Source organism: Podarcis vaucheri (genome assembly GCF_965113315.1).
Source record: "Podarcis vaucheri genome assembly, chromosome: 7".
Lineage (NCBI taxonomy): Eukaryota > Metazoa > Chordata > Lepidosauria > Squamata > Lacertidae > Podarcis > Podarcis vaucheri.
Genome location: NC_138765.1, coordinates 43,434,812 through 43,450,002, shown reverse-complemented (window position 1 = coordinate 43,450,002; position 15,191 = coordinate 43,434,812). Strand labels below are relative to the sequence as shown.

General features: G+C 45.5%; 1 protein-coding gene across 1 annotated transcript; it reads right to left on the bottom strand.

The window, feature by feature from the left end:
• Positions 1-7,470: 7,470 nt before the first annotated feature.
• LOC309536616 (leukotriene B4 receptor 1-like) lies at positions 7,471-9,794 on the bottom strand. The gene has a single exon (XM_082230751.1). The coding sequence runs from the start codon at positions 9,692-9,694 to the stop codon at positions 8,684-8,686; it is 1,011 nt and encodes a 336-aa protein (XP_082086877.1). The 5' UTR covers positions 9,695-9,794; the 3' UTR covers positions 7,471-8,683.
• Between the last annotated feature and the right edge of the window lie 5,397 nt (positions 9,795-15,191).

Genomic DNA, 15,191 nt, shown 5'->3' with positions numbered 1-15,191 from the left:
CCAGGCTTATTTGTGGGGGGTAAACCTAGCGGAGGAGAATGGAAGGGCTCACAGCATCAGGACAGAGATTCAAGAATCCCCATCATGACTGGTTGGCTGCGTGTCCAGCTCCACAGAGGACAGCCCCCTGTTTGAAGGCCTCTTCTATTTCAATAATCCAGAATTCTCCAGAAGTGGTTAGACTATACTCATCATCCCTGACCAGTAGCTATGCTGGATGGAGGTGATGGGAGCTAGAGTTCAACCACATCTGTAGGGCCACAGCTTCCCCATTCCTGTTGAGGACCATACTCTGGGAATAAGTCAATCTCCCATCCCACACCTTGGCAAATATCTTTCAAGACTTACTCTAGATGGGGTTAGAAACCACCGCTTGCAAGCAATTATAAGCTAGACAGGTGAGTGCTGTTAAAAGGCGATCATTGCTCAATGGAAGTACTTGCTGGGCCCATGGTATTGGGCTGGGCCAGTCACTTCGGCACCGTCCTCCTGGGAGGAGAGCAGGGTCTGGAAACTTGGCTTCATAAATGTGCAGGTATACAAATTTTGTGTACAAGAAGATAGTGTATCTTGCCCGGAGCCCTTGGAGTTGAGTGATCCTGGGTGTGCCTGTGAGGAACTTCCTGCCCTGCCAAACCGTGGGAAGCACAGCGAAGAAAGCCAGTGGGAACAGTCTGGTGCAGCTTGCTGGAAAGAAACAGCATCTCACCCACATTACTCACTATGGTCTGGTCTCCTCATATGCAACAGAATGGACTGCACAAGCAAAACCTCTAGCTATCTTTGAGCAGAGGCCTTCCTCCTCCTCCTCCTCCTCTGCTACCAGAAAGATGAGGAACCTGTGGCCTTCCAGATATTTCTGGACTACAATTCCCATAATCCTTGACCATTGGCCATGCTGGCTGTAAAGTGTTAAGTATGTTGGTGATGTTAAACAAACAAACAATGTTGTTTTTTCTTTTTCTAAAAACCCCCCTGTGATCTTTGTATCTTAATTTGCTTCCAAAATGTTTTTGTTTTTAAAACAAAGCAGTGCTTTTTACTGGTGATGTAGGTTGCTGTTGCTGGAAAATTCACAGAGAAGGGCATCTGGCTTGCATCATGGAGGTCACTATCAGGCAATTCTGCATAGGTTGAAAGCTTGTACCTGTAGTCTGTTTTACCCAAAGCAGTTGGTCCCTTGAAAGTGAGTTGTTTTTTTTTAAAAAAAGCTCTTCTTCCTTCTGAAACCAAATTGCCTGGAAGGAAACAACTGTGTCTCTTAAGTTACTTAAACGTTCAGACCAGGGGGGTGGCAACGTTTTTTGAGGCCGGTCCAGTCCACTCCCCGGCAGACCTCTTGTGGGCTGGAGTGTGTGCTCAAGCTGTTTCTGGCGCTCTTCTGACCCAGAAGTCGGTCCCTGCGGCGAGAGAAAAAAAGGCTCCATGAAGGGGGGGGGGGAGCACGGAATCCTTATGCCAATCCATGGAACGGCCGTGGGCCGGTTCCAGTAAGCTCATGGGCTGGAAATGGCCCATGGGCCTTGGGTTACCGGCCTCTGGTTCAGACCCTTCTTTTCCTTTTGGAGTTATGGATTTAAGGAAGTTTCTCTTGGTTCACAGAAGGAGGGAGAGAAAAGGCCTTTTGTAAAGTTTATGGTTGGAAGCAGGAACCAGTCTTCCCTGGCAGGTGTTAAGCCTGTGATGTAGCTGACTTGTTCATACCTTTGATCAGTGGCGTAGCGTGGGTTGTCAGCACCCGGGGCAAGGCAAGTAATTTGCGCCCCCTAACCCGTGGATTTGCGCCCCCTAACCCGTGGATTTGTGCCCCCTAACCCTAACCCCCAGATGTTGTGCCCGGTGTGGCCGGGCCCCCCTGCACCCCCACGCTACGCCACTGCCTTTGATGAACCACCATCTCTGCCCCAAGGTGAAAATTGCTGCAGCCCTGCCTGTGAATATGGAAACTGTGATAGGTTGGTTTCAGTTGCACTCCTAAAACAGAGAGGGGAGTGATTTGGGATTTTTTCTCACCTAACAGGAATAGGAGATGCTAACAGATTAACTTGAGCATATTGTATAAAGAGCAAAGATAGCCATATTGATCCGAAAGAAAAATCCCCGTTAGGGATTGGGCCAATAAAATTTTTACGAAACAGGGTGCAAGCTTTCATGTTCTCCAGAACACTTCATCAAGCTAAATGATAAATAAGGCAGGGTGGGGATATCCTGAAAGCTTGCACATAGCTGTGTAACATTTTGGTTAGCCTAATACCTAAAATGGATTTTGCAATTTATGTTGGAAAACGCATTTTATACCACTTTTGGGCCCGGGTCCCCAAAGTGATTTACATCAAAGAACTAACCCAAACACCATCACAACACAGAATAACCATTTCTTCACTAATATCCTAACTGCCTTGAGGGACAGTGGGGAGTGGGCAAGGAGCAAATTCCACAAGTGGGTGCCATCACTCAGAAGAATTTTGGGTGCATACCAATAGGCATTTGTGATAACCAATTTTTTTTCGCCACCTGCAGGAAGCAGGCCTTACTGCATCGCTATAATTTATGGCCACCACTTATTGTAGAGTCAGAGCAAACTACACATAGTCATAAATGTATAGTTCTGCACTTGAGAGCAGGGTACTATCCCTACCACAGATTTCCAGGGCGAAGCCCCCAGCCTCCATTACTGTGATAGTGGGCTTCAAACCTTTGTCGACTAGATGACCCTTAGTCCTTCCAACTCTACAGTTCTATGATTCTGCCTGCGGTTTCGATCCAGACTGCCCCCTCCCCACCTTCAATTTGCTTTGTAGCAAAAGAGCCCATTGAAACAAATTGGGACCTTTTGCATTTGCTTAAAATGAAGATTTCTAGTGCTGCAGGGGCTGAATCCAACCACAGTTTGTGGGGAAGCACAAAAGTTTCTGTTGGTGTCAGAGGAGGCTTGAAATACAAACTAGGAGATGTGACTTTTGTCAGGCCCACGAATGGCAAGCAAAATGTTTAACTTTCCCTCCCCAACCCTCATGGACTGGAGGCTGCTTAGGCTATTTGCAAGCTAAAGAGAAAATTTAATATCATATCTAGTTTGGCCCTGAGCAACACTGAACACCAGTGGAATCATAGAATTGTAGAGTTAGAAGGGACCCCAAGCATCACCCCCCCCCCCGGGATGCAGGAATATCATAGAGCATCCGTGACAGATAACCAAATACAGTGGTACCTCGGGTTAAGTACTTAATTCGTTCTGGAGATCCGTTCTTAACTTGAAACTGTTCTTAACCTGAAGCACCACTTTAGCTAATGGGGCCTCCTGCTGCTGCTGCTGCCGCATCACCAGAGCACGATTTCTGTTCTCATCCTGAAGCAAAGTTCTTAACCTGAAGCACTACAGTGGTACCTCGGGTTAAGTACTTAATTCATTCCGGAGGTCCGTTCTTAACCTGAAACTGTTCTTAACCTGAAGTACCACTTTAGCTAATGGGGCCTCCTGCTGCTGCTGCGCAGCCGGAGCACAATTTCTGTTCTCATCCTGAAGCAAAGTTCTTAACCTGAAGCACTATTTCTTGCTTAGCGGAGTCTGTAACCTGAAGTGTATGTAACCTGAGGTACCACTGTAGTCTTTTCTTTAAAACCAACATGGAAAGAGAGCCCAAGTGAGAATCTGTGCTTTGCATGCAGGTTTGATCTCCAGAATTTCTAAGTAGGGCTGGGAGTGTCCCCTGCCTGAAACCCTGAAGAGCCACTGCTGGCCAGTGTAGGCAATATTGAGCTAGCTAGATGGACCAAATGACTTAACTCAGTATAAGGCAGCTTCCTATGAGCCTGGGTTCTATATTTTGAGAAGGGAAAAGAAATGTCTATCTACTTTCTCTTCACCGTGCATAATTGTACACACCTTTATCATGTCTGCCCCTGACAACCCACCCTTCTTTCTAAACTGAAATGACTTACCTGAAGAGAAGCCTCCTTCTGCCCATCTACTGTACAAATCTATGAAGCGTTGCTACCTATAGGGATTTAGCTACACAGGCTACAGTTTTAATGATGGCGTTAGAAACTTTGCCCTATTCAGGGGAGCAGGAGGGCTTGTTGAGAGCCGCCTCTTGCATTAATGAATAGCAAATGGAGGACTCGTTAGGCATGCGATGACCTGGAAAATGGGACGGGTCACTCTTTATGGCTCCTTGTGTCAATAACCCCATGGATAATAGGCCACAGCAGAGGTGGTTGGAATCCAATCCACATTGTATCCAGGCTTGAACAAGGTGACGATCAGGATCAATGCATTCTCACCCATGCGCAGAGCACCTTGCTCCAAAGTCAGACGAGCGCCATTGTTGTCAGGAGGAAGGGAGGTGATTCTTAAAAACAACACCCAGGAAGCATTGCTTTGTCAGGCCAATGGATGAGCATGCATAACCCTGAGCTGGCACCCATTTTGTGGGAAAGCGGGAAAGGCACTCAGTGGGTGAATCTATGCTGGGAAGACGAGGAGTGTGCCTCTGGCATGAGCCAAATGGCAAGCACTAAAGGGCTGTCAGCCTGAGGCTCTCAGCCGGTACAATTTCTGTTGGCCCAAACACTTAAGCATATGAAGAACAGAAGGGAAGAACTATCTGTTCGGGACTCTTGGCACTGAACACTGCTGAATGCAGTTTCATGAGAATCTTAGATATCATTTTTAGAAAAGTTTCTTGCACTTATAGCTCAGAGGCTATGCAGTGGTGGAGGTAGGCAATTTTAGACCCTGGACTTTATGGCCTTACAAGCTGCTCTTTAGAAATGCAAATAATAATAATAATAATAATAATAATAATAATAATAATAATAAATAAATAAATAAATAATAATAATTTATTATTTATACCCCGCCCATCTGGCTGGGCCTCCCCAGCCACTCTGGGCGGCTTCCATAAAAACCAAAAATACAGTAAAATATCACACGTTAAAAACTTCCCTGAACAGGGCTGCCTTAAGATGTCTTCTGAATGTCAGGTTGTTGTTTATCGCTTTGACATCTGCTGGAAGGGCGTTCCACAGGGAGGGTGCCACTACCGAGAAGGCCCTCTGCCTGGTTCCCTGTAGCTTTGCTTCTCGCAATGAGGGAACCGCCAGAAGGCCCTCGGCGCTGGACCTCAGCGTCCGAGCAGAATGATGGGGGTGGAGACGCTCCTTCAGGTATACTGGATCAAGGCCGTTTAGGGCTTTAAAGGTCAGCACCAACACTTTGAATTGTGCTCGGAAACGTACTGGGAGCCAATGTAGGTCTTTCAAGACCGGTGTTATATGGTCTCGGCGGCCGGCCCCAGTCACCAGTCTAGCTGCCGCATTCTGTATTAGTTGTAATCACTTCATTTCCTTTGAAATGTGGTAAGCCAGCTCTGGTGTGTTGCGCGCGCGGGGGGGGGGGGGGTTCCTGCTCATTCTACTAAGTGAAGTCCTGAGTTTCAGCCCCAAGGTCCTACCCTGATAACACCACTGAGGGTATGTTTTGAAGATGGCCTGTGCTCTAGTTACAGGGCTGAGGGCAGAGGGCTGACAGAGTTTCAGGGTTGCTGGGTGAATCCAGCACCCACCAGAGACATCATCTTTCAATTCCTGAAAAGAAGAACACTTTATTGAATACGATTTCCAGTTTCTTGGTTTCTAGATGAGTGGACTCAGCAGACACAACTTTCAATTCCTGAAAATGAAAAACAGCAACATATGCTTTGTTGCCTCTTTGTGCCCAATTCTGAGAAGTAAGAAAAGAAAGGAAACTGTTTATTATAAGCCAATCAGGGGGAGCAGAATGGATCCAGCCCTGTAGGCAAATGGGTGTACCCCCAACCCCAAGGAGTGACTGCCCCCATTAATATTTTTTAATAATTGTCTTTCTATGTTGTGACATGACAGCCCATATTTAAAGAATGACTGCTTACTTTAAGAATGGGAGCGATATAAGAATAGGACCCTTTGAACAATTCAGTGAATAAGACAGGGTGAGTGCCCAGCAAAAGCCTCATCAGGAAGAATCTCCTAGACTCTACTCACTCAAAACATTCCCTGACAGAGGGTGGATTTTTCACAGACCCTCCAAGTGTCCCTATTTTCCAGAGACAGTCACAGATTTACAGAAGCCGCCCCAGTTTCTGATTTGATCCTGGAATATCCTGCCTTCCCCTATTTTCATCAGAGAAATATTGGAGGGTATGGAATAGGACACCCCCAGGGCTTTGTTTCAGCTGGAACTCACCAGAACTCAGTTCTGGCACCTCTTTGGTGAGTGCCATTGCCATTATAAGAGAACAAGGCAGGCGTTCATGGTGAGTTCCAGCACCTCTTTTTCTAGAAAAATAGCACTGGACGTCCCTATTTTCATCAGAGAAATGTTGGAGAGTATGTTTTCACGATCATAAGACTGCTGCTGAAGCACCCTTGATGGGCTTTGGCTTCTCTCACTGCACCACCAAGCAGGACAACCTTGACATCAATTGTATAAAAGTTCTTCTTTTGCTTCCTTTCTTTCTGCACAATGTCTCAATAGCCTGCTTAGTAGAAAGAAGTGGTGGGTGGGGTAGGGTGGGGAAGTGAAATATTTATTCCTTTCATTCTTTTTCCCATGGCTGTGTTCAAGGAGATGTTCAAAAGGTTAAGCCAGGTCAAGCCCTGCCCCGGAAACCAGCATTCACTGTTCCCATTTTATCTCTGAGCTGTCTGTCTAACCACACTGAATGTCCCTGCCCCTCTGTATGCCTTTGCCTAAAATGGTATTTGACAAGACCTGTGACCATTGCCAGTTGTCTCCCTGGGGTGGTGCCAACCTTGGGGTCCCAGAACTCCAGGAGGGCACCACTGCCGCTAATACCTGCCCTGAGCTGTCTGCAGCCACCATTTAAAATTTTCCAGAGTGTCCAATCTAAGGCTGCCCTGAAGCATTGTGGGACATTTAAAGTGATGGCTTCCCAGCAGCCCACCATGTGTAAACTTTTAGCTGGGGCAGGGGTTGCTGCAGGAGCTTGGACCTGAGGTTTTTTTTTTTACGTTACTCTTACATTATTTCTGTCTGTCTCTATCCTGGCTGCTATCCACAGTTTGGTCAATATCCCTTTACGATGCTTCGTGTGCAATGGAAGGGATAAGTCATGTGGTCTTGACTGTTTGTCATTTTAAAATGTGAATAAGCTGCTTTTCTGCTTAAAAGTAGCAGCAGCATCCAAAACAGCTCCCAAGGTTACAGTAAAATGTAAGAGGTTCTGAAGAAGCCTGAAAATTACATTAAGAAACAATAGGGAAGTTTCATAAAACAGTAAATTGCCCAAAAGGTTTCCAAAGAAAACCTTCTCAGGGGCAGAGGAAGTTGTTTTGACAAGATATTGTTAGAATAAAAGAAATGGGCTTCCCAGAATAACCCAACAAGATGAACTCTCATACTTCAGATGAAGGTTTGTTAGGCAATTTGCCATTTCATTGTTTTTCAGCGTCATTCTCAGGACTACTTTAATTCTTCTGTTTTATTTAGATCAGTCCCCTGCCCTTCAACAGCTTACCGAAACGTTAAAATTACAACAATACAACAAAACTTGAAATAAAATAAAATAAAATGGCATGAGTCTAAGCAATCCTTTGAAAAAGAAAAATGTGTAATGTTAGAGAAAACTGTTTTGCAAAAATGTGTGTATTTGGGGAAAATATGCAAAAAAATGTTCATATTAGGAGAAATTCACACTAAAATACTAGTGTATGTTCATGATAACTCCCCCCCCCAAAAAAAAAGCCTGATCTGGAAGTGTGGGGAACTGAAGTCTGGAAAAATGAGAAACTGAGAGAAACCAAAATGGACATATCCACCTATCCCTAGTACCCCCTTTAAGAAGGACCATGGCTCATTGGATAATGTGGATGCTTTGCATGCAAAAGGTCCCAGGTTCAGCTCTGCTTCCTTCAAATAGGGCTGCAAAAGACCCCGCAAGGAGACAACACTGAGCTAGTATCTTGCTTGGTATAAGGCAGCTTCCTAAGTGCCCTTGATTTTGCCCTCAAAGCTCTCCACTGTTATCCCCAGACTTCTCCCTGCCCTGGATCTATGTTCCTCCATGGGGCTACCACCTCAAACTGCCCAACTGTCTCTTGCTTGCTTATTCTTATACCACACCTTCACCCAGGTTACCCCTTCAACACGAAATACCTTCCATGAACACCACCTTCTGTGCATAGGAAGCTGCCTTATGCTGAATCAGACCCTAAGTTTATCTATCTCAGATTTCACTAAACTGCCCCTCAGGGTTTCAGGCTATAGCTCAATGGGGAAAGCATATGCATGAAGAAAGTCCCAAGTTATATTCTGGTGGCTCCAGGCAGAGCAGGGCATGTCCCCTGCCTGGAGCCCTGGAGAGCTGCTGCCAGTCAGTACTGACAATATTGAACTAGATGGTCCGGCTCTGTACAAGGCAGCTTCCTCCGTTCCTTCTTATTCTTTTCAGTTTGGGTCTTTGGCACACTGGCTGCTTGCTTTTGTTCAGCCAACATGAATTGCCGGATTTGGGTCTAGTTAGCTTGTCTAGAATAACTGTTTTTGAAGAGTCATGTTTCTGGATGAAGAGCTGGTCTGCATAGCTGTGCTTGAACAGATAAAGAATGAAGGAGTCACAGTAAGTAACAACAGTGCGGCCACCGCTATGGAGACTGACCTCATTTTCTCCCCTGGCCCTCATTAGATCATCTCTGTGCTTGTCAAACTCTCCTCTGTCCCGTTTGTGTTTGGTGCTTCTTTCGCAGTTTCCGTCCTCTCTGAAGGGCTCATCTGTTCAAACAGTCTTGATATCCTGGTAAACCTCACACTGCTTTGGAAGTTCCTGGCAGCAAAGGCGTAAAGGAGAGGGTTGATGCAGCTGCTCACGAAGACAAGCGAGCCTGTGATGTTGGCCCCCACTGCTGAAATCTTCTCCAGAGCTTCAGATGTCCCTGGATAGGACTCCTTCATCAGAGCTGAAGCAATGCTTATCAAGTTAAAGACGTGATGGGGCAGCCAGCAGAGACAAAAGGCCACAACTATTGAAGCGATCAGCTTTGCAGAGCGTTGCTTTGATGGAGAAGTCATGTTGCTGATTCTTCTGCCGACCAGCACATAGCAGGTGGAGATGAAGGCAAAGGGCACGACAAAGCCCACAAGAGTCTCCAGCAAGCGACAGGCAGTCATTTGAGCGTTACTATCATAACTGTAATCTGCACACTGAAGACCTGCCTCTGTGTTGTTGGTTTCCCGAAACGGGATGATGACGGCTCCAAAGGCAATGGCGAGGAACCATATGGCAAAGACCAACACCCTGGAGGTCATCTTCGTCTTCCAGCGTTGGACAGCAAAGGGGTAAAAGACAGCCATGAACCGCTCGAAGCTCAGGGCCATGATCAGGAAGATGCTTGCGTACATGCTGAAATAAACGACGAATGTCAGGGCTTTGCAAGCAACGAGCCCAAAGAGCCAGGTGTTGGTGAAGGAGTAGATCCAGATTGGCAAGGTGACGAGAACCAGGAGGTCAGCGATGGCCAGATGTAGGATCAGCATGACCGTCGGAGGCCTTTGGGCCATTCTGCAACAGATGGTCCAAATGACAAAGGAGTTCCCAGGGACCCCAACGATGAATGACAAACTCAGCACTGTGCAAACCAAATGCCTTGCAATGGACAAAGGCAGGAGATCGTTGCTTTCTTCAGAGGGATCCATTTTGACTGGAGCTTTGGCTAGTGGTTGCAGCTTCTATGTTCTGCAGTGAATGCCCGCTATTTGCTTCTGACCCTCCAAAGGCTGTCTGAATCAGACTGGAAGAGAACATGACCACAAAAGATAGCTTCTGCCTAGACAGATAATCGTTTCATATCCTATTTTTTTCTGCTGAGCTTTTTCCGTTTACATATTGAGAAATTGTCCACATTGGGTGTGTGGGTGTGTCACCAAAACCCAAGCAAAGCATGGCTATAGTTAAAAAGAAGTGGAAGCATGATGGTTTTGATCTGCTTCTCTTAAGCGTGTAGGCAGACACCAGTTTTCTTCTGGAGAGCTGGTAAAACCAGACTTGATGTAGGAGGACCCTCCCCCCCATTAATTGTTTTTATTACAAATTTTAAAAAGAAGGAAAGAAGAAGAAAATAACTATCAGCTCTCGTTATGGGTACAATAATATTCATCTTACGAATTCATCATTGTGAATCCAATATATTCATCTAAATGTAAACATATAAAGTACGCAAATCTCCAGAGAGGTATCCACTCGAGACTAATGTTAATAAGAAATATGTTAAGAGGGTAGTAAGGTCCTCAGACCATTGACTGGGTGGGCATTTATCCTTCGAGGCCTGAAGTATAAGTTCCTTAGCAACCACAAGGGTTCATAAAATCCACTTTTGTTGTCCTGCCATTAATCCTCATGCTAGAGGGATACAGTTTAAAAGCACATGAACATCTGCAAATGTCAAGGATTTCTCCAGTACAAAATTTATAAGGACACCAGCTTCAGACCAAAAAGACTATATTATTGAACATGCCCGCAACAAGGGATTATCAGCATTACACCCTCAGCATCTCTCTCTATTAAATAGTGCCTTCCCTGGAAACATTAAATTTTTTCCGGATCAGTCTCAATTTTAAATCTCAATTTTTTTTTGCAAATGCAATCGGAAGATATATAAAGAAATAGCACAAAGCGCATATATTATCCATGGCAAAATATTCATCTTAGGTGGTCTCTCCCCAATTACTAAATCTATGTGATGCTTAGCTTTCCAAATTACCGGAAATCTCCATTATCAACCTATTTTAGCTCATTTCAGTCATTTGTGAAATATCTTTTGGAACCAAAATGCCTAGGTATGCTATGACATTTTGGGCCCCAACAAAATCACCACTGTATAAAATCTTGCCTGACTCCTGGAGAACCCAGAAGCTTGCCACACTTTTGTGGCATTTTGGTTGGTCCCAATAAACAAATATTTCGAAACAGCAGATTTCGTTATGTGTTGAGTGGATGTGTGCTTCCACCTAGTGGCTCAATCTGAACCTAACAGCTACACTTAACAGATAATTAACTATGCATCATCGAAGTGGCAGTCATTTTCTTTCTTTCTTTCTTTCTTTCTGTTGTAATACTCATTTATTACAGTCAGATAAATGGCCATGATAAAATTAGGAAAATGGCGAAACTACTGAGCCATAGAAAACTGAGGAAAATTTATCTGGTACAGTATTGCGACAGAAGCAGTTTGTATGAAAACGTGGATTCACAGAGGTTACTACTGTAAAAACAGAATTGATAAGACGTGCCCTTTCTCCAAAAGTTCCTTTTCTAAAAATCCTTTCTAGCTGATTTTCTTTATACAGTGGTACCTCGGGTTAAGTACTTAATTCGTTCCGGAGGTCCGTTCTTAACCTGAAACTGTTCTTAACCTGAAGCACCACTTTAGCTAATGGGGCCTCCTGCTGCCACCGTGCCGCCGGAGCATGATTTCTGCTCTTATCCTGAAGCAAAGTTCTTAACCTGAAGCACTCTTTCTGGGTTAGCGGAGTCTATAACCTGAAGCGTATGTAACCTGAGGTATTGTACATCCAAACTAAGTACAGATGGACGTACACTGGTACCTTGGGTTACATATGCTTCAGGTTTCAGACTCCGCTAACCCAGAAATAGTACCTCGGGTTAAGAACTTTGCTTCAGGATGAGAACAGAAATCGTGCTCTGGCGGCGTGGCGGCAGCGGGAGGCCCCATTAGCTAAAGTGGTGCTTCTGGGTTAGTGGAGTCTGTAACCTGAAGCGTATGTAACCTGAAGCATATGTAACCCGAGGTACCACTGTATAAGATTTTGGACTGTTATTGCTCCTGAGCCTCACTGGGGGATTTAAGACTAGGAACAGAAGTTGCTATGTGGACTACAGTCAGGGCTGGATTAAGACCTTTGGACAGAGCTGCAGCTACAGAGGGGGAGGGGGGCTAGCTGGGTTTTTTGCCCTGGGTGAAGCCTTCAGAGGGACATCATTGAGGCTCCCAGACTATATGTGTGTGCATGCAAATGTGTGCACAGGTTTGTGTGCCAAAGTGGGTCTTTGACCCGGGTGAAATAAAGCCTAGTTTCGCCTCTGCCTTGGATGCCCTTAGCACTTAAAAGTGCTCGGTCTTCTTTAGGCTTTAAGCATGCCAGTGCTAATCTTTATGTTTCCCCAAGCTTAGCGAAACATCCCTCCTGTGTGTGGGTGATGATGCTGTTTCAGTTGCATAAGCAACAAAACCCACAGCACAAACGTGAGGAGGAGTCATTATCATGTTTCCACCAGTATTTTTTTTTAAATTTAAACTTGTCCTGTCCTGTCCTGATGCTGTCAGGGTCTGACTCGGAATCTGTGACAATCAGGGGAAGAGGCTGTGGGCTTTACACAGCAGAGTTAGCTAGCATGCTGGTAGTGTTGGTGGATCTGTAGATATGTATCTTTACTTCAAAGAGCAGAGGAACCACATATAGTAGACAGCAGTGTTTAGCACTGCCTTGTGTCTGGAGACAATAAACACGTTTATTACTTTGAACTGTGTGGAAGAGGACCTTTTCCCCTTAACAGGGGACTCTGGAAGAAGCTGTTCCACTGAGAGCACTCTGCTGATATATCACACTGATTGGGGTGTGGTGAACTACCAACTGACTTCCACAGGTCACCAAAGTGCTTCATCTTGGTCAGAAGCAAGTTCCACAGGATGAGTTCTAGAGAACCAAATGATGGTTTTGCACTGCACATGGTATTTCATAATAGCATCAGGTGATGGTGGGAGCGAATGGTAAGAATCAGGATCCCAGTTGGTGTAGATAAGGGTGGCCCATCCTGTTTTGCCCCCTGAGGTGAAAGGAGAAGGTGCTGCCCTCCTGCGCATGTGCTGCCGTGCTTACTGGGGTCGCGCAGCTGCAGTTTCCAGGTTCTGGTGAGATCTCGCTGCTACAGCCACTTCTTTGGCACCAGTGGGAGGGGCCCATGGAGATGCCTCTTGGATTTTGCTACCTGAGGCAGCTGCCTCAGTCTACCTCATGTATGGGTCAGCCCTGGGTGTGAAGGAAGAAGTCAACTCTTTCCTCCTCTACTGCAGTTGATCCTGCCAATGGAGGGATAGGGTGGAATTTCCTCTGGTTTGCAAATACAAAAGGATTTTCTTCTGGACCGTACATGTGTGAGTCAGAGAGTCCTGTGCATCTTTTTAAAATATATGGCTGGATTAATGCATGTTCAAGGACAGTGGAATACATTGCCAGGTCTGCTCCATCTGGTCAAGATTTCCTCAGACAAGTTCTGCCAGATCCAGATGTACCCTCTGCATAAGCAATAGCAAGCTTGGCACAAAAATAGCTGACGCCTGCACAGTGAGGGTACACCCTTGGGACAGGCCCTACCAACTGGGAGGAGGCAGCCACCACAAATGGCTGGTGTGAGAGTGGGTGTCAGTAGCAGCAGTCCCTTGCCAGAGAGTTCTCCTTAGTCTCCTGTCTATTCCCAACCTTTTCAGCTAGTGCCTTGTCTGCACTGCTTGCTTACTGCTGGCCCAGGCTTGCCCGCTATCTCACTTTCCCAATATGTCACAGACAGCACTGTTTGGGAAAGGTCCCTGAGGCTAGGGTGGCCATGTTTCCCATGATTCAGAGGACAGTCTGTAAAGTCTGCTACTTGAAGTCCTGTTTAAAGTGAAAGAACCCTGTGAAAGGGGACCTGGGTGGAATCTACACACATATTAAAAATGCTGTGAAAATACTTTTTATAATTTTTTTTTTGAAAAATGCATTGAAATTTGCATAGCTCAGTGTTGCCACTTAGTGTCGCCTCTGTATATTGCACTTTACAATTCATTTAAAATGTTTTATTTGCAGCTGTATAGCTGAGTCCCTCCAGGGGCCTTGAACTGGCCCATCCACAGTTATCACCTGGACAGAACACACAGGTCACCCAGTCACCGCCCTCTCAACTATGGTTATATCAACAAAATTCTCTTTATGCTTAAGGTCCTGGTTGTCCCAACCTTTCTCTCTGTTTTTCATTTGTATGGTGGCTCCTTTCCACAGACTAAGCTGTGTGCACATTATACATTCGAAGAACACTCTTTTCCCCAAGGATTTCTGGGCAACGTAGTTTGTTAACGGTTGCTGGGAATTGTAACTCTGTTGCAGGAAAACTACAGTGCCCAGAAGCCTTTGAGGGAAGGACTGTGTTTTGAATGTGCTCTAAAGGTATTGTGTGTGGACAGCCTAATAAGAATGGCGTCATTAATTCTCACCTCTTCCAAAGTGACCTTCTCTTTGGATTTAGCAACATTCTGGTCCTGACTAGGTTGAAAATGGCATAAGGCTACAGATATATATACACATTAAAAATATTTACCTCAGAACATCATTCAGAAGAACTATGTAATTCAACAAAATGTCAGTTTTTGCAACGAAACAGTACCTGAGGCTGTTTCCCCTGCCCTTCCAAAGTTGTTGAGACTTGTGAAGTTTCCAGCACCTACCTATCTGGGTGTATTTTATGAAGTCTCCTACCTGGAGATGCTGAGGATTGAACTTTGGGCATTTTGCAGGCAAAGCAGATGGTGTCTCATGGAATTACAGTCCTCCTAAACTTGGGAGGGATGAGTTTTCTACTGCATATAAAAGGAGGCTGGAGTGGCCTCCCTCTGGAAATGTTGCTTAATGAAGAACACCTTTATTAGAGAAACAGAGATGTGAAAATGAAGAGAGCTGTTGCAGCAAGCCGGTAGACAGAACAGCAGGTGCCTCAAAGTTCTGACACAGTATCAAGATGGAGGAGGAGGAGTAATGCCCAGGGCCAAGGCAGGTGGCTTGTCAAGATAACAGTGGCCCACCCTCCTGGGTTTCATCACTTGCTACTGGCATAAAAGTTGCCAGCCAGAGGTGTCAAGTGGGGGAATTAGGAGTAGTAGGAGAGAAAGGTGTGGTGTGAGAGGCTGTGTTGGAGATCAGCCCCTTTGGGTAGCTTTGAAATAATTATTTTTAAAAAGAGTTGATGGTCTTGATCTGAGTCGTACGTTGAATGAGGCAGGGACATCTTTGCCAAAACGAAGCTTTTGGGTTAGGATTAGGATTGGCCGAGTGGTGCAGAGAGTGGAAGAACTGGAAGTTGACAGAAGTGCCACTGCTAAATTCAATTACAGTGGTACCTCGGGTTAAGTACTTAATTTGTTCC